Source organism: Martes martes (genome assembly GCF_963455335.1).
Source record: "Martes martes genome assembly, chromosome: 7".
Lineage (NCBI taxonomy): Eukaryota > Metazoa > Chordata > Mammalia > Carnivora > Mustelidae > Martes > Martes martes.
Window position 1 is genome coordinate 20,159,378 of NC_137894.1, and position 19,970 is coordinate 20,179,347.

At 41.3% G+C, this 19,970-nt stretch overlaps 1 protein-coding gene across 1 annotated transcript; it reads left to right on the forward strand.

The window, feature by feature from the left end:
• The first annotated feature begins 32 nt into the window (after window positions 1–32).
• On the forward strand, window positions 33–18,685 carry MPHOSPH10 (M-phase phosphoprotein 10). Its single transcript, XM_080808866.1, has 11 exons — window positions 33–193; window positions 1,474–2,149; window positions 2,685–2,839; window positions 3,299–3,470; window positions 5,339–5,480; window positions 6,745–6,812; window positions 8,906–9,043; window positions 11,342–11,452; window positions 16,624–16,731; window positions 17,811–18,041; window positions 18,437–18,685. Exons 1-11 carry the CDS (start codon window positions 105–107, stop codon window positions 18,584–18,586), a joined length of 2,040 nt encoding a protein of 679 aa, XP_080664992.1. The 5' UTR covers window positions 33–104; the 3' UTR covers window positions 18,587–18,685.
• Window positions 18,686–19,970: the final 1,285 nt, after the last annotated feature.

The window sequence follows — 19,970 nt, forward strand, 5'->3', positions numbered from 1 at the left end:
TTCGCCTCCAGGGTTCAGGTTGCGCGAGGGGCATCTTTGTGGCGCGATTTCCGGGTGGCCCACTTCCTGTGCATGCGGCGCTGTGTCCCGGTTAGCAGACGGCGATGGCACCGCGGGTCTGGCGTCGGCGGACCCTGGAGCGGTGCCTGAAGGAGGTTGATAAAGCCACTGGCCAGCCAGAGTGCTTTCTCACGTAAGTGAACGGAACCCGGGCTCGGGGTACGGCCCGGGTCTCGCGTGGGCGCGGCCTGCCGGTAGGTTCTGGAGTACAGGGATGAAGGGAAGCGTGCATCTGTTTGCGCCAGGTTTCACGTTACGCTCCGCTAGCCCGTCAGAAAATTTTAAATGGTCCCATGCCGTGCAGTGCGGCTCTCCCAGTCGTGTGCTAACCAAACTAAGCTCAGTTAGTAACGCCCAGAGGCTTCCACTGAGTCTTACGCGTCCCCCTACTCTCACACACAGCTGCGAGCCCGCTAGATTGGTTGCTCTTTTCTCCAACGGGCTCCCAAACCACCCAGTGCTTACTTGCTCATCATACTTTATTCAAAGTATTAACTTTGTTGTCTGTCTGCCCGCGTCCCACGATGAGCTTCTTGAGAATTAGGACTTCGTAACATAAGCTCTTCGTATTTTGTTCAAGGACTTAACGTACGACTTATGAAAGTGTGGCTCTCAGATACCCGACTTTTCCCTTGAGCTTCAGGCGCACAGCAGCTCCAGCCCTATACGTTCTCAGCATCTCAAATTTCTTATGCCCAAAATGACCTGTTTCTGTCTGCTGTCTTATATTCTGCCCTCCCTGAAATCCTTTCCACACGCACCTGCCTTCCCTATCTCAGTAAACGGCTCCTCTGTTTTTTGAGTCATTCAGACGTGTAACTAAGCTTCTTCCTTGACAGCGTCCTTTTTCTCATTTCTGCTTCTAATTCATCAGCAAATTCTGTCGGTTCTATTTTCAGTCTGTATTCTGAATTTGAGTGCTTGTCACAGTATCTGCTGTTCTAACCCCTGTACAGTGGTCATCCTTTCCCTGGATGACCATGTCAACCTAATCACTGTACTTTCATTCCTTTTCCTCTGTTGGTCATCTTTCCAAAGTGTAAATTACATCATTTTGCTTCTTTGCTTAAAATCTTTTTTTTTAAAGATTTTATTTATTTGACAGACAGAGATTACAAGTAGGCAGAGAGAAAGGAGGAAGCCTGCTCCCTGCTGAGCAGAGAGCCCAATGCGGGGCTCTATCCCAGGACCCTGGGATTATGACCTGAGCTGAAGGCAGAGGCTTTAACCCACTGAGCCACCCAGGCGCCCCGTCCTTTGCTTAAAATTTTTTGATGGTGGGATGCCATCAATCAATCAAGTTTGATTTTACACAGAAGTTAGGCTTTTTTCTCCTTTTAATTCATAGTGCTGTGAAATTATTGCCTATAATTATAAATCTCTTTAAACTTCCTCTCTGTGCTCCCTTAATAGGATTCAAGATGAATTGGCATCAAACTTCACTTCGTTAACAAAAGTACTTTATGATTTTAATAAAATATTAGAGAATGACAGGATCCACGGAAGTCCATTAAAAAAACTGGTGATAGACAATTTTGATGATGAACAGATTTGGCAACAACTAGAATTGCAAAATGAACCAATTTTACAGTACTTCCAGAGTGCAGTTAGTAAAACCATTAAAGACGAAGACATCAGTCTTCTTCCAGAGAACGAAGAGCAGGAGTGTGAAGAGGATGGCTCAGCGGTGGAGTCTGATGATCAGGAGGTCCTCAAACAAGATCTGGAGGAGGAGGAGGAGGCTGACCTCAGTGGTGATGATCCTAAAGTGGATGAGAGAGCTAAAAACTTGAGCAAAGTTGATCTGAGGAAAAGTCCAGTTTTCAGTGATGAGGATTCTGATCTTGATTTTGATATCAGCAAATTGGAGCAGCAGAGCAAGGTGCAAGACAAAGTGTCTAGGAAACCAAGAGAAAAGTCCATAGTAGATGATAAATTTTTCAAACTATCTGAAATGGAGACCTTTTTAGAAAACATGGAAAAGGAAGAGGGACAAAAAGATGAGGAGGAAGAGGAAGACATTAATTTTTTTGAAGATGTTGATTCTGATGAAGGTGAGGGAGAACTGCTTGGAAGTCAAAAACCTCAGGTAAAGTTTTGGGAGAAGAAACTTTCTACCTCCTTAATTTAGATTTTGTTCTATTTCTTGAAAAGTGGTTTAAAATACCTCAAAAACTCACCAGAGCGTTAATGAAATATTAGATCTGTTGAAAACAATGAGCTAGAAAAATTAAACCAAAGCCATCATTTCCTTATCACAGAATGCTTGTTTTGAACATAAGAACCATAGTCACACATGTTAGAGGTATTCAGAATTCCCCTCAAACATATTCCATCAAACACTAAAAATAATAGGGAAAGGAAGGCATTTGTATACTTTAGACAGGGATATTTTAGAAATGATTATAGTTAGAAGCTTTAGAGTTAGGATGTTGTACTCTGTTTTATCAGTTATAAATGAATCTACGCTTCTTTCCAGTTTGTTACGGTCTAGTAGCCCTTACGTCTGGGTGGTGATGTTGTCAGTCACCAGTTCCCCATATGTAATATGCATCCACATACATGCATGATTTAATGTGTTCTTCTGTTCTTAATTGAAAGTTTGAAAAATCTTTTTACTTTAGTCAGGTAAAAGTTCCAGAAACCTTAAATACAAAGACTTCTTTGATCCAGTTGAAAGTGATGAAGACCTAGCAAGTGCTCATGATGATGAACTGGGTTCAGATGAAGAGGAGGAAGAAATTGTTGACGAAGAAGGAGAGGAGAGCATTTCTGAAACGTGAGTATTTTGAATCCTTTACACTGTAAGCTAGAACAGTCCAATTGTGTGTGTGTACTCATAGTTATCAAATATGTTTGTCCTAAGAAGTTATATTCTCTAAGATCAGATAGTCTCAAGGTAGCCAGAAGAAAGTGTCTGAGTTTAAAGGGGCTTTAGAGATCATTTAATGAAGATAAATATCACTGGCAGTGACAGTCAAACTAAAAATACCTTAATGTCATTATTGTGAGATACATTTGTCTTACAGATTGAGGAATAATTTATTTTTTATATATTGCATGCTTTTGTTCTGTTTCACCTAAATAATATCTTCTGTTCCTTAATAAATGAATGACTTTGGAATTCTGACTGTTTGTGTTAGGTATACAACATATCTAAAATTACTAGAGAATTGGTTTTGTTTTCCTAATGAAAAATAGTGTATTATCCTTTCATAAATGTTTTGGTTTACTATAGTGATGAAGATAATGAACTTGAAGAAAGTGAAGACAGTAAGCAACATAAAGAAACCTCAAAAAGAGTGACTTTTGCTTTGCCAGATGATGAGGAAAGTGAGGATACAAGTATCTTAAATGTACCGAAAGATTCTGATGAAGTTAAATCCTCTTTTGAAAAAAGACAGGAAAAGGTAAGAATTGAGAATTTATGGAATTTTTTTTATGTTTACCAGGACTGTGGGACTCATAACTAATCTATTCTGTAGTTCTTGGTGGAATACTTAATTATCCTTTAAAAACAAAACAAAAATCTTGCTGCTACTTCCTACCAGACATTGTATAGAGATGCCCATGTGATAGGTAGCTAATTTGCAAAAATCAGTGCTGCATTCCCCAACCTGTGGCCTTCGATTTGTTTAAAAACCTGTTTTTTCCTCTGTCCCTGGTTTCTTTATACCTAATGGCATGTTCTTTTTAATTAGCTGTCCTGTGAACTTCACTTTGTAGCTGTTTCAGCTGCTCATGAGGATACTGCTTCTTTCAGATATTCTGTAGATGGCTCACATAGTCGGAATGTTAATTAATGCCATCTCAAACACATCTTCCAAAGTTGATAAAAATTATTTCCTTGTGATAGGACTTCAGACAAATCAAGTGTCATTTGCAAATAATAGATATAGCCTGGCTCCAATTATTTGTCTTTACCGTTTAACCACATTAAAATGACATCACACAATTAGAAATGAGAATAGGCAAATAATAAAATATAAAATATATCAATGATATCAAAATAATTATTAGAAAAAGAGAATCTGAGTTAAATCCATGATTGTGGATTGTTTCCAGAAGAGAGAGGAGATTTAAGGGAGGTGGTGGGGAAGCATTGGGAAAGAAAATATGAAATTTCATGGAGTTAGTTTCCCAACCTCCCTGTGTCTTTTCAAAAAAAAGAAAAAAGAAAAGCAGGTTTAGTTTTACTGGAGAATTATATCAAGCTTTCAAGAAATATCACTGAATTTTGTTTAATCAGTTCTCACATATAAAGAGGGAACTTCCAAACTTCTTTTTCATGTGAAGCTATTACAGCATGATAGCCAAACCTGACATTAAAACACTCACACATGGTTTCGTTTAAATATCCAAAATAACACAGTGAAAGACGAACAACACCATAACCAGATGTGCCTCATTTTCTTGATTCAGGATTAGAAAATCTATTAATGTAATTCTTGGTTGTAGCAGAATAAGGAGAAAACCACATGGTTTTTTTCTGATGTCAAAAAGGCATTTGATGAAGTTCAGTATCCATTCCTAATTTTCACTTGCAATGAAATAGAAACACATCTAGCGTGCTGTCCTGCTTAGTGGTGAAATTCTAGAAATATTCCTTTAAAACGAAGAATAAGAAAATGTCCACAATTACTGTTACCACTGTTATTTAACATTCTTGTAGAAGTGTCAGTGCAACTACAAAAGAGAAAGATAAGAGCATTAATATTTGCAAAGGATACTGGAAAAACCTAAGCAGATGAATTGAAAGCTATTCAGAAAAACATGAGAATTCAGTAAAGCAGCTGAGAAGGCTGGTATTCTGTATACTATAAAGTCATTAGAGATATCTTTTAGTAGTTAGCAATAATTTGAACTTTGGAGTGTGGGGTCAAAAGAGGCTCCTTCAGTTACTAATGTTCTAATAAAGGATTAACATTCGAATGCTCTAATAATTAAAGTTGGTAGTGGCTTGTGAATAGATAGATCATTGGACTAGAATAGAGCCCAGAAATCTACCCAAATTCTTCTAGGGGAATTCAGTATATTAAAAACATGGCCATTTCAAATCAGGGAGGGAAAGGTCATCTGCAGCTCCTACCCCACCTCAGGTGTCAGGAATCGGGAGTCACTGTTGGTTAGTTATAAAACGGTGGCGAGAACAAAACAAATGTGTTGAGGAATAACGCATTTCTTGTTTTTGTGTTTGTAAAGATGTTAGTTGCTTCTATTTAGTTATAAGCCTGATTTTGTTTCCTGGATATGTAATAACTTTTTGTCTCTTTCTTAGATGAATGAAAAAATTGCATCTTTAGAAAAAGAATTGTTGGAAAAAAAACCTTGGCAGCTTCAAGGGGAAGTGACGGCTCAGAAGCGCCCAGAGAACAGCCTCCTAGAGGAGACTCTGCACTTTGACCATGCGGTCCGCATGGGTATGTGAGCCCGCTGGGCCCTTGCGAGTGTGTGTTTTCATGCTTTTTCTCTGTTTCATAGAGAGAGTCAGTTTTATTTATTTATTTATTTATCTCTGTCCGTCAAATAAACAAAATCTTAAAAAACAAACAAACTTGTAAACATACAGAAAAGTTGAAAAAATAGTACAGCAAACATATGGGTGCCATTCAGGTGGATTCACCGGTTAACATTTTATATTTGCTTTCCCTGCCTTGTGTATATGTGACCCACGTGTGTATGTGTGTGATCGCATGTTTTGTTTTTTGGTTTTTTGTTTTTTTACAATTAAAAAAATTCGTATTAGAACATTTACAGTCAGGGAAGAAAGAGGTATCTACATCATCAAATGTGGAATGTTGAAGAAATATTTAAAATAAATAAAAGACTCTGAACGTGGTTGGGGCTGGCTCAGGCTGGGGGACTCACAGAGGCCTCCGCACATCAGCTCCAGGCTGCAGGGGCCAACAGCCTAGCCATACTGGCCTCCTCCTGGATGCAGCACAGCAGTGCCTGGGACACAGAGTCTGCCAAGCGCTGATGCGGTCAGCAAGCTCCCTCCCTGCTTTCCTCACTTAGCTCTGTGACAATGTCTGTGAGGCTCTGGAGCCCAAAGAGCCCACTTTTTTCTGCTGATTTACCTGAAAAGTAACTTAGCAATATCGTGACACTTCACTCCTAAGTACTAAGTACATGTATCTTCTAAGAAATAGGACGTTCTCTTACATAGCCACAGTACTCTTAATTCACCCAGGAGTTACTAATATGCTAATTAGTGTCTATAGGGTAACTGATGTGTAATCCATAATGATTTCTGCTAGTGATCTGTATACAATGCTTACTGTCATTGTCCTCTGATTAAATTGTGTGCTCTAGCCAGAAACCCTGGTCATCTCATCAAATTTTTTCTTGTACTTATGAAGTCAAAATGAATTTTCATTTTATTCAGTTCTAGAGAGAATAAAAAAGATGGGGAGAGTACCCAGGTGCATGGGCTAAAAGTATTAGTGCTTATTACCAGATAGTCTCTAGTTTTGTGGTTCTCAAACTGGAGGGAGCATCAGAAGGGTTACTTAGACAGATAGGGTGCTCCCGCCAACTTTCTGATTCAAGAAGTATGGGGCAGAGCCAAAAAATTCACATTTCTAACAGGTTCCCAGGTGTTGATGCTACTGGTTCAATAACCACCATTTGAGGATCACTGGTCTAGTTTATACCTAATGAGTCATGTTATATTTCCTTTAGCCCCTGTGATCACAGAGGAAACCACCCTTCAACTGGAAGATATCATTAAGCAGAGGATAAGAGATCAGGTCAGTAAGAATGAAATTTAACTTAATTTAAAATTCACTGAGATTTTTAGAAATAACATGAGACTGTTTTGGGACCGTCACTCTTTCGTTTTCATAGAAATTTTGTTTGTATCAGTTCTTCATTTAAAACCCTTAATCTACCCTGAAATCTGCTACTAAGTCTACACTGTCCTCATCTTTTGTTATTGCTTTTGTTGTGTGAGACACTGCCTTTCACTAGTGCTCTGGAAGGATGGGCAGTTGTGTGTGAAGAGAAGGGGCAGCCAGAGCCACTGCCGGTCTTCCTTGCCCCTTGTTTACCTGTCTGGTGATGCCTGGTGAAGCTGGTGGAAGGTGACAGGTATGGGGACTGATTCTGAATTGATCTGGTCATCCTTGGGACCCTTCCATCCAAGCACAATGTCTGCTGGGACAAATAAAGGGCTTATTTTTTTCAAATGTTAAAAACCTAGCAGAGTTTTTATTTAAGAATTGATCTTAGATCCCTAGAGCAACCACTTAAAAAGTATAGAAAGATAATGAAAACCAGAATTGATACATTAAAATCAAATACTGAAAAGTGTTTCAGTAACCCCAAATGAGGAGGGAAAGGATATATGTGATGATGGAGGTTGAGAAATCCTGTGGTTTGTCTGCAGTCAAAAAACCAGGAATGCTGCGTCCCAGGATCTGAGACCCAGGGGAGCTGGTGATACAAGTTCTAGTCTGAGTCCAAAGGTCTGAAGCAGTGATGTCCAGGGGCAGAAGATGGATGTCCTAGCTCAAGCAGAGAGCAGATTCACCCTGCCTCCCACTTTTTGTTCTATTTGGGCCCTTGGTGGATTAGATGGTGTCCACCCAAATTAGTGAAGACATCTTCTTTACTCATTATACTAGTTCAGATACTGTTCTTTTCCAGAGACATCCACATAGATATACTCAGATACAGTGTTTTACCGTCTTTCTGTCTGGACATCCCTTCACCCAATCAAATTAACACATGAAATTAACTGTCACAGTAGGCAACTGGGAATGAATCCTGCTGGGGACCCTTGAGGATCTGTGTAGGATTTGTCTCAGAATTTACCCCTCTGGGGATGGATCTGCTGGAATATTTATCCACTAAACTCAGTCCTTAACTGGTTAAGAGCTGCCTCCCGAGGTGTCAAGTCCTAGACACCTCAGAGCTGTCTTGAGCACAAATAGGCAGGATGCCCTCGCTGTCCAGAAAACCCACAGGATAAGAAGCGGAGTGCCACCTTGAGATGGGAAGCTGTCGGCACGTACATACACAGTCTCCCTGCAGCTACAGGTGAACTTAGAGATGGGCTAGGGGATATAAAGCAGGGTGTCTACACAGTCTGCTACACAGGTGTTTAATAAATACCAATCACATGAGAAAAAAGAATTGATGTTATTTTGTAAATTTAGAATAAGACTAGGCATATGACACATACAACAAGGGATGGCATTAAAACGTGTATAATGGGGATGCCTGGGTGGCTCAGTGGGTTAAGCCACTGCCTTCGGCTCAGGTCATGATCCTGGGGTCCTGGGATCGAGTCCTGCATCGGGTTCCTTGCTCGGCAGGGAGCCTGCTTCTCTCGCTGCCTCTGCCTACCTCTGCCTACCTCTCTGCCTTCTTGTGTGTACTCTCTCCCTCTGGCAAATAAATAAAATCTTTAAAAAAAATTTTTTTTAAATAAAAAAATAAAAAATAAAAAAAAACCGTGTATAATGTTCACTTGAAATAGGAAGGATTTGAAGGGTGGTACTATATGTGGACTATCCTTAAATTTGAAATGCAACAAGACAAACTCCATGTTGACTTTTTTAAACAAACCATGATGGGGAAGTGGGGAATTAAAGTTGGTAACCAGGAGAAAGATGCATTTAAAACAAAAAGGAAACTTAAGTAATGCCCTCTTTGCTTTTCATAATACTTATTTTTTGTGACTTGAATAGACATTTTGCAGATTGAAATTGATTACTTTTTGCTATAATTTGCTTACTCTGGACTGCCCACAAACTTTCCAGAGGCAGGGTCCTAAGTGAGCCTAGAATAAAATGATAGGTTTTGTTAATTTATGTTCCTTCCAACTTTCATATTGCAGGCCTGGGATGATGTAGTACGTAAAGAAAGACCTAAAGAGGATGCGTATGAATATAAAAAACGTTTAACATTAGACCATGAGAAGAGCAAATTGAGCCTTGCTGAAATTTATGAGCAGGAGTACATCAAACTCAACGAGGTAAGGAAGCCCAGAAGGCAAAGCCATCATTATTTTAAAAAAAAAAAGAGAAGTAGAGAATCCACTCTGCTGGTTCTACCCTGATGGCTGAAATTCATGAAATAAATCTTGAGCTCTTGGTTCACCTCATTTAAATGTGAGACAGTATGTTAGGAATAGAGGGGTTATAGTATTTATGCCACTGAATGTGAGGGTGTAGGAGAGCTTGTTTGCAGTTATTTATTGGTTACCTGATTGTTCCACAGCGATTACTATAGTAGCTATACTCATTTGTACTTTAGAAGTTGCTGATAGAACATTATCTGGGAAATTCAGATTTTTGGTCTGGTGGGTTATTTAGTTTTTCATTCTTGTTTCTTTTTAGTTAGATTCTTTAAAATATACCTGGTTCAGGGGCACCTGGGTGGCTCAGTGGGTTAAAGCCTCTGCCTTTGGCTCAGGTCATGATCCCAGGGTCCTGGGATCGAGCCCCACATCGGGCTCTCTGCTCACCAGGGAGCCTGCTTCCTCCTCTCTCTCTGCCTGCCTCTCTGCCGACTTGGGATCTCTGTCAAATAAATAAATAAAATCTTAAGAAAAATACATATATATATACCTGGTTAAGTAGGACAAATTCCTATTTCCAATAATACTGTATTACCAATATTCCTTCACACTTGATTTTTTGAGAATGTGGTCAATATGTGCTTGCAGATGAGATGGCATTTTTTTTTTAATTTTTTTTTAATTTATTTATTTGTTAGAGAGAGAGATCGAGCGAGCACAGGCAGACAGAGTGGCAGGCAGAGGCAGAGGGAGAAGCAGGCTCCCCGCCGAGCAAGGAGCCCGATGTGGGACTCGATCCCAGGACGCTGGGATCATGACCTGAGCCGAAGGCAGCCGCTTAACCAACTGAGCCACCCAGGCGTCCCTGAGATGGCATTTTTATTTGCAAGAGCCATTTAAGATTCTTGCCAGATTTGATTAATTAATGTCACGTTAGCGGCAATAGCAATCAGTGCCCTTGATGCCACTGTTAAGTTGAAGTTCGGGAAAGATTTGAATTAATTATTCCTGGCTGCTTTGCAATCCAAAGTGGTAGTTGAAGGAACATGTTATTGGACATTGCCTGGCTACTTTGAGAGGATTCAGTAAATACAGAAAAGCATTTTGTAACTGTGAGAGTTAAAAATTAAATATGTAATGCGACAGCTGTACCTGCTCTGTAAATATTGGTTTTATTTATGTCTCAGAATTCAGCAGCCAGTTCACAAGTTTTTGGGTATGGACTTAATTTAGGCTAATTCTGCACCCATTCCATTAAGAGTTCATCTGGGGGGGATGATGAGTATTTTCCGGTTTAGTGTCCATCCTGGAGGTAATAAGCAAGGTGATGGTACACAGCACATGAATGAACTTCTAGTTGTATATGTATAGTATATAGTTGTGTATGTATAATTTCATAGCCATCAGTGTGGGATGAGGTAAACATGTTCAGGATTAAAAAATGAGTTAAGTTAAAATAAGCAGTGGTGAGTGCTTCAATGTGGCTGAAGGTGGGCTCTAATGACCGACGTTGGAGGCAGACCCCAATGCGTCTCTGGCCTCAGGGTCATGGAGGCAAAGAGCCAGTTGCTTCCCTGTTTTGGGTGTGTTTTGTTTTGTTCTGTTATGCTTTAATAAAACAAATAAAAACAGTCTTGGCCTTTTAAAATATACATTATGGGCAGAGGGAAAAGGATTATGAGCTTTTGGGTTGTTTCTACTTTTTGACTGTTGGGAATAGTGCTGCTCTGAACAGTTATATTTGTTTGAGAACCTCTTCTTAAATTCTCCTGGATATTTACCCAAGGATGGAATTGCCGGGTCACATGGCAGTTCTCTGTTTCACTTTCTGAGGAGCTGCCCCATTCATTTCCATTGTGACTGCACCATTTACATCGTCACCAGCAACAGTGCACAACGGGTCCAGTTCTTCAGCATCCAACCCTTGTTACCCATCTCCCCTTTCTTTTAATGAGAGCCATCCGAGCGGGAGTGGCTTAGTTCTTGACAGAAGTAAATACCAAGGGAATGAAACTGTAAGTTGTGAATTGTAGAGGGAGGGTCGCTGCAGCTCCGAAGTGCACACCACATTGCTTCTTAGGCTGGTGCTGGCACCGGCATGGTATTGATAACTCTGATTCTGCCTTGTAATGTGTCTTTGAAGCTGAAACCTTGATAATAAGAGATGGGGGCATATCCTTATTGAGCTTTGTGTTTTGTCCTGTGATGTGTATTAAGCTGCTAAGTCTGATGTCACTGAACTTATTTTCTAAGCAAAAAACAGCAGAAGAAGAAAATCCAGAGCACAAAGAAATTCAGAAGATGATGGATTCCCTCTTCTTAAAATTGGATGCCCTCTCAAACTTTCACTTCATCCCTAAACCAGTAAGTGTGTTAACAGTTTTGTGTGTAATCAGAGCAAACGTGACCTTAATTCCTCTTTGAGCTTCTGTGAAGCTAGCTTTTTGTTTGGTTTTAAGATACAAACCTGTAGGAATTTCTAGTCCCAGGCAGTTCTGGCTTCCTCTGCTGATCCAGCGTGATCTCCCCATGGGCCGTGCTAGACCTAAAGTCTCTTCATTTCTCATTCTTCTTGTTCAGCTTTCAGTTGTGTTTTCATCCTGCGGTTGGTCTTGAGACCTGTGATGTCTGTACCTGATATTTTCTGAGTACCTGCTATTTGCCATACTAAGTCCTTTATGTATATTAACCCCTTTTCTCCAATTTTATTAAGATATAATTGACATGTAATACTGTGTAAGTTTAAGATGTACAACGGTGGTCTGATAAATAGGTTCTCCCACCATCAGAAAGCAAAATGTTCCTATAAAACCTGTCACAAGCCTAAATGGGGTAAAGCAAAGAAGCAATTACCATTAATTAAATGGAAAGTTTTTTGAGCTTTTCAGACTCCAAAAATAACCTGTCCTAGGCTTTCCTGATACTTGAGGACCAATCTTGTAATAGATGCACAAATAAATCGAGATAAAGCACAGATGCTCACAGACACTGTTTAAAGGTATGGTGGCTTGATGCTGAGAAACCAAGTGTAGTTCCTGAGGAAGGAGCTGGGCAGAGCCGCTCACAGCAGAATGCTGAATGCTATTTTTCCTTTCACTTTTTTTTTTTTTTATAAAAGTGAAAATAAATCTGATTTCTGTCAGTTAGCAAAAACAGGTACTCATGTAGGTCTTTTGTGAAAGCAAAGTGGCCTTGCGTGAACTTTCGAAAGGCATGACATACGGGAAATGTGTATATTGGGGAGTGACTACTGTGTTAAGTTTAGTTAATAGCCATCACCCCGTATAGTTACAGTTTTCTTTTTATGATGAGAGCTTTTAAGGTCTACTTCCTTAGCAACTTTGAAATATACAATACAATAGTATTAACTCTCGTCATGCAGCTGTTCTAAAGGAGAGCAGAGCTTTATTAAAATAGAATCCAGGGGAAGAGCGGGCCAGTAAAGAGAGACAAAGGCCCCAGAAACTCTGGGATATGTGCTTCTATGACTTTTTTCTTTTGGGAGGGTCCTAGGGTAGCAACATTTGAGTGACAGTCCTGGATTATATAATAATTAGCCAAGTACTCATGTCCTTTCCAAGATGTAGTCTAAGTGCTTGCAAGAGTGGGCAGCTGCAACATTATTTCTGTTCTAGAGACATAGTTCAAATAAGGACAAATGGCTGCTTTCTGCATAAGTGCAATAAGCACAACAAACTTAACTCTTTTTCTGCTGGGATGTCGCAAGCCAAAACCTGCTGCTAGATGGGTAGAATGTGGTGGTCCTCGTGCGGGGCTCTCCAGCAGGACATCTAAGGTCCATCCTCCTGTTGCACATGCCTAGTTCCTGCCTAACAAGATCACACTGTAATTTGTCTTTCTCTGTTTGACATATCTCAATATAATGCCCTCAGGGTACATCAGTGTTGTCATAAATGGCAGGACTTCCTTCTTTCTATGGCTAAATGGTATTCCATTGTGTGTGTGTGTGTGTGTGTGTGTGTGTGTATTTATGTATGCACCATATTATCTTTATTCATTCATCTCTTGATGGACACTTGTATTGTTTCCATGACTTGGCTGTTGTAAATAATCCTGCCATGGTCATGGGGGTGCAGAATCTCTTTGAGCCGGAGAGGGGCACCTGCTTGGCTCTACAGATGGGCAGGCTGCTGGCTGGGATCTCTACTTGGGCACTCCTGTGAAGAGGAACATGGTCTGCCAAGATCCGGTACTGGTTGCTAGAAGCCCTGCCCGTGTTCTTCATCCCAGTCTGATCCTCAGTGTTCAAGTCCCCACTGACTCCCTCTGTGATCCCCATGACACAGACATGATTGGGCCTGCTCAGAAGCGTTCTGCAATGCTGGGGAGCTAGAAGGCCACCTTGGGCTCTCTTCTCACTGGAGAAACCATAAGCCAAGTCTCTCTCAGTGGGGCACTGTGCTGGCCTGGGAGAGGGATGAGATGATGAGAGTGTAGTCTCTCCTACCCTTCTAAATGTGGTGCTTCGCAGTCCGTGGCCTGGAGAGTTGCTTCAGCCTCACCCTTGGGTTCTGGGATTTTTCCAGTGCTGTCTCGTGTATGGATAGTTGCTGGTTAGTTGGTCTTGTGAGGAAGACTAAAGTAGGGATTGACCAGTGTTGTCGTCTTGATGACGGTAGTGGCCCTGTCTGTTAATTCTTCATCCACAGAATACCAAAGCAGGTATTAACTCTTTCTGTTTGCAGATGAGGAAACTGAGGCTTAGGAGATTGGGAGGGTTGGATGTTCTCGCTGTTGCATCATGTTCCCTACACCAGGCTCAGACCTCCAGTGATCTCCCTGTCTGTCTTACGCCCACCACACTTGGCTCAGTGCTTCTGTACCTTTTAGAGCTTCCTTCTCACTGTCGTCTGTGGACCCATAAAGCATGCGGTGCCATGTTTTTGGTACTTGTTCACCTATTGCCCCTTTGTGTCCCTTGTGTTTTCTAGAAATGAGGTACCATGAATCTCAGGGACTAGTCTAGAAGTCAGAAACCTGTATTTGATTCTCCCCTAACTAGCTTTGTGAATTAGGCAAATTGCTTCACTCTCATCTATAAAGAAGAGGTAATCTCCAAAATCCTTCTAATTCTTTGATGGTTAAGTGTTTTGTCCTGTGTGAGTGTCTTGTCTTCTCAGACAGTCAGCATTTATCACCTGCTTTGTTGTTGTTGTTAATCAAGTGTAATTTCTATTAAGTTTTTGATGGCAGGAGCCATCTTTAGATACCAAAGCACCTAGTGTGGGCTATGTAAGGGATGAAGAAAAGAGGAATTCTCAACCCCTCTTGGCCACAGGTCCTACTGTGAAAAAGTTACTGACGTGAAGAGCATGATCCTTTCCTGTGCCTTACAAGGCCCCACGTGATCTGGCTCCCTCTCACCCGTCTGGTCTCCACAGCTTTCTGTCCCCCAGCCACACCCGTCGTCTTCCAGTGCCTTCAGTGGGCAAAGTGCCCCCTTCCCCACACCTTCCTCCTGGGCTCTCCTCTGCCTGTTAGGCTGCACTGCTTTTTTCCATGACTGGCTCCTTCCAGTCTCTGCCATCTCCCTCCTCCGTTCCCTCATTTCCCTCATAGCTATGATCGCCATTGGTCGATTGCTGATCGTTCTCTACTCAATATCAAGCTGGCACAAATGTGTTTTGTTCACTGCTGTTTCCCTGCGTTTCACTGCTGTGTCAGTCACACTAACATGGAGCCTGACATGGGGAAGTACTCAGACCTTCCTTGGAACCTTGGGAATTGAAGAAGGTGGGAATAGTATATGGGCCTACATGCCCTATTTGAAAGCTTTTCTTATTCCTCTTCAGAAATGTAGGCTTTTTGGTATTGGTTCCCCTTAATACAAACTTTTTTCATATTCAGTTTCGTATTTCATGAGCCCCGGAAACCCTCTTGACCTTCTTCTTTTTTTTTTTTTTTTTTTAAATTTTCTGGGTTGTCTCCCATTTTCTTTGTATTTCTCTTTAAATTGTAGATTGGAACACAGTGTTCCTAATAAATAAGTGAACAGTGGTCCAATGGAAGAAAACATTTCTTTCACACTGGCATTTTTTTCAATTAGAATCCACGATCCTGTTGTGTGTATGACTTATTTTTGTTCTATCTGAAATTTCCTGGGGCACACATCTGCTAGCTGATTGGCATATGGCCAGGAATGCATTTTTAAGGAAAAGATGTGCGAAGGTATCAGTGACACTCTCTGCAGTAGAGCCCCTTTCTCCTCAGTCCTGTGTTCTCTCCAGGGCACACTTCCATCTTTTACTTCACTCCAGCGACAGAGTCCCTGTCCCTGTCCCCTGGTGCTCCTCAGAGATGTGCAAGAATTAGCTGTAAATGAGATGTGTATTAGTGTAAGTGTAGGTAAATAATTACTAGTGTTCTGCTATCACCATAATCTGTATGAAGCTTGTTTTAATTTCTGTCTTTCCTGGGCATTTCTTTAAAAAAAAAAAAAAGGCTGTTCAGTTACCATCACATTTCATGACATTGCATAACATTTCTCCTTTTTATAATGAATAGATTTGATTTATGTCAATACTGCTTTAGTTTTCCAAAGCAGTTCTTGATCATCTCACATTTGTTTATAAAGCTGTGTTTTCAGTAGCTGAAAGATGAGAAAATTTGTTTATCCAGTAGCCTATTTTGACTCTTGTTCTGATAAACATTTTTCCTTGTATCTTTTTCTGTATATGTCTCGTAGCTGACCTTTTTTTTAATAACTAAAGACAGGATAATATTCACAAAAATCAATAGATTCTTTAACGTTAGATAGGATTGTTGGAAAATGTCCACATCCATGGCAGATGGGAATAGTTTAGTGTAATAGGCGAAAGAATGGGTGTTTGAATGTGGTAGAAATGTCCTCCAAAAGTGTAGAAATAAGTGTTCTTGGTGCAGCAGTGAGACAGAGAAGACCCTTGAGTACTCAGATTATCAAAAGATTCCTCAAGCAGCCCATGCTGCCCACCAGCACGGCTGTCATTCCAGTTAGCTTTGCTATCAACCATCTCACATTCTAAATAATCTCCATAAAATATTTTATTTTTTTAAAACCTGGGAAAGCTTTTTGTAAAGATTGATTGATTTATATGAGAGTGAGTGGGGCAGAGGGAGAGAATCTTCAAGTAGACTGTCTGTGGAGCACAGAGCCCTATGTGGCGCTTAACCTCATAACTCATGAGATCATGACTGAACCAAAACCAAGACAGACTTTTAACTGACTGAACCACCCAGGCTCCCCTTTATAAAGTATTTTATGTATTATGCTTTAAATTAATAGGTTCACACCTTAACAATAGAGAACAGACTGAGGGTTGCTGGAGGAGAGGTGGATGGGGTGTGGGCTAAATGGATGATGGCTGTTAAGTAGGGTACTTGTTGGGTTGAGCACTGGGTGTTGTATGTAAATGATGAACTACTACATAAAAAATAGTAAAAGGATATTAAGAAAAATAAATGGGTTCACAGTACAGATATTTTATATTAGGATTATTTATGACTTCCTCTTACAAACGTTGTCTCTTTTCTAGCCTGTTCCAGAGATTAAAGTTGTGTCAAATCTGCCGGCCATAACCATGGAGGAGGTAGCCCCAGTGAGCGTGAGTGATGCAGCTCTCCTGGCCCCGGAGGAAGTCAAGGTAGGAAACCAGTGTGGAAACATTTAGTTTTTTGTTTGTCCTTTTTTTTTTTTTTTTTAATAGTTGTTTATAGCTAGATCCTTACTCAGTGTCATTATCCTGGAGTTTGTAGCTTTTATTCTAATGTATCAGCAGTTTTTAATTATAATCAAGCTAATAGTTTTACATAGTATTCAAACATCAGTCTTCTATAATCAGATATCATGAAGTACAGTTATGAGAATTATTATAAAGGCTTCTTGTAAATATCTGATGTCTATATCTTGTTATAATCCAATTTGAATACTGGCAGTGGTGTTGGGTTAACATAAATGGTTTATGTTGCTCTAAACTATCAGTCCTTTAATGCCAGCATTTTCCCCATTATTGTATCCATTTAATGCTTATCAATAATGGAATTGGTGTCTAGAGTAGAACATTTGGATTATTAGAAGAAGTCGGAGGTAACCAAATGTAGGCGGTCCCTGGCTCATGAACATTGATGCTCATGCATTACACCGGAAGATGGTTCCTGCCAGGTCTCATCTTCCTGGCTGGTGTTGCAGCATGGCTCTTTGTCCCTCCACACTTGCTTTGCTGCACCGACACCCACCCCTTCAGGACCTCTGCCACCTCTATAGGTAACAGCCCTGGCAGGATAGGCTGGCAGCTGAGGAGAATAGAGAGGACATTGATCCTCCCTGAATAGATGTTTCCCTTCCATTTCTGGGAGCCCCTCCTGCCAGCCAGTAGCTGTCCTCAGCAGCTGAGGCTGTCTCTAATGCCCATCTGGAGTCTTAGGTGCTTTAGGGGGCCTGCTTCTGGGACTGTCAGTGGGATAACCCGGCTCTTCAGGCTGCCTTTGCAATGTAGTTTGGGAGCTGAACTGCTGCTGGAGTCAGCTTTATCAAAGAATGCGTTCCAGGTCTTAAAGAGCTGAGCTCCCAAGGCTCTGTGGGGTGCAGATGGGTGCTGTGCGCTCAACTCCTGGCAGCAGGTACAGCCCATTGGCCACGCTCTCTGGAATAGCTGCTCTTCCCATTTCCTGAGTAGTGTTTATAAGTTGGATTAACTGGTATGCTGGTGGTTACCTTTAATAGGAAAAAAATAAAGCTGGAGATGTAAAAACAGCTGCTGAAAAAACAGCTACAGACAGGAAACGAGAACGGAGGAAAAAGAAGTATCAGAAGCATATGAAACTAAAAGAGAAGGAAAAGCGGAGAAAACTGCTTGAAAAGAACAACCCAGACCAAGCAGGGAAATACACAAAGGCAGTAGCTTCAGAGAAGTTAAAACAGCTGACCAGAACAGGCAAAGCTTCGCTACTAAAGGTAAGGATGCAGGAAAGAAAACCGCTATAGGGGGCCCTTGTGGGCAAGGTCGTGGCAAGCAGTGGTGACATCTGCTCCACTGTGAGCCTGCTGATGCCACCCATGTGCCGGTGAAAGGCCGCTGGCACCTGGCTGGAGTAACAGCTTGAAACTCTGGGCCCTCACGGCACCTGGGGCCTGGCAGCAGTGCTCTTCCACTCCCTCCTCCCTTCAATTAAAAGAACATTGCAGCGGTATAGAAAGCTTATAATACCTCTGTGCTGCCTGGTGTGATTTTTCATAATATCTTCTCAGTTTCTGGATTTTTATACTTTTATACTCCGTTGTAAGCATTTGGCTTTTTTTACTTACAAGCACATTTTATAGCATGAGTGTGTTACTATTTTTAATTGCAGGATGAAGGTAAAGACAAAGCCTTAAAGTCGTCTCAAGCATTCTTTTCCAAATTACAAGATCAAGTAAAAATGCAAATCAGCGATGCAAAGAAAACAGAAAAGAAAAAGAAGAAAAGACAGGATATTTCTGTTCATAAATTAAAGCTGTAACATTTTGAATATAATATAAATATTAAGATGTAAGTTTATATTCTGTCATTGTTCCCTTTTATAATAAATTTTTTGAGAACTTCTCTTTGCATACATGGCAGATATTTGAGAATTCCTTATTTTAAAAAGACAAATTCCAAACTGTCATTGGAAAGCCCCAGATTGCTTCCTCTGTGAAGCTGAATGTAACCCCCAAAGCCCTTTCCACACTGTGTTCTTGCTGGGGCAGGTGAAGGCCAGCTCGGGCACTGGCCAGTAAGCAGGGGCTGGCCTGCAGGCTGACCAGGGCCCAGGAGGCAGCTGTCCCTGTCACAAGCAGCTGTCTACAGCAGGGGTCCTCACTCTTTGGGTCCTAGTTTTCTTCTCCCACTGCCCTGTCATCCTTCCACAAAACAGGTGATCTGCCATCCACCTGAACGAAGGCTTTGTTTAGGCTCTAGAGTATGGTCAGATGCATAGAGGGCAGGTGTGACTTAGACAAGATGGAAGGCGAACACAGCAAGGAAGGCAGACTGGCAGTGTGGTGAATCTTCATGACTCCCCGGTGCTCACCTCCGCATCGTGGAGAACTGCCTTTTGTCTCACAGGACCTCATGCTATGCTCTGGTGGAAATGCCCTAAACCTTACCTCAGAGGGAAAATGAGAGCAGCGTCTCCTGAAGCAACAGGGAAAGCCCTTCTGGTTTTTCATCTACAGGCGACCATCAGCAGGAAGGAAGAGCTCGTGGGCGTGTGCTTTCTGCATTTCTGCTTCCTAATGCAGCAGCCGGCCACGTCAGGGGAGAACCAGGCTGGCTGGGGCTAGCTGGAGCACCAGTCAATACTACATGGTCATTTGTTGGAAGTTTTATTCAGGAGTCTTCCCTTCACCATTGCGCCTTTGTCTTCTAAACAGGTTGAGCAACCCCGGGTCTCCATCTAGCCTCAGTGGAAGTGTCATTTCATGTTAGTGGTGTGAGTGTTCTATGGCTCTAAGAGTTCCTGCTTTCTTTTCAGTTCAGTTTGCCAGTCCCCATTCAACTGCTAGCTTAGTTCTCTTTCCCTTGAGTCTTTCTTTCATAATCATTCGTCAGGATCCGAATGTTTGATCCTCAAGTGATGATTCACTTTACCTGCCCAAGGGCAGTTTGATGTCTGCCTAGTTTGAATCCCTTTTATCTTCATTTCTCCCCTCTACCTCTAGGTGAGGCGTATCTGTTCATTCACTTTTTTAATGTAATATTTGATACATTCTAAAGATTATATTCTTTTCTATACTCTGCCAGGCAGTATTCTAGGGAGCAGGGATATAACTGAACAAAACGGTTCTTAAACTTCAGAAGTGTTCATTCTGGTGGAATACATGCATACTTTTTATACACAAATTAGAAGCACCACATAACAT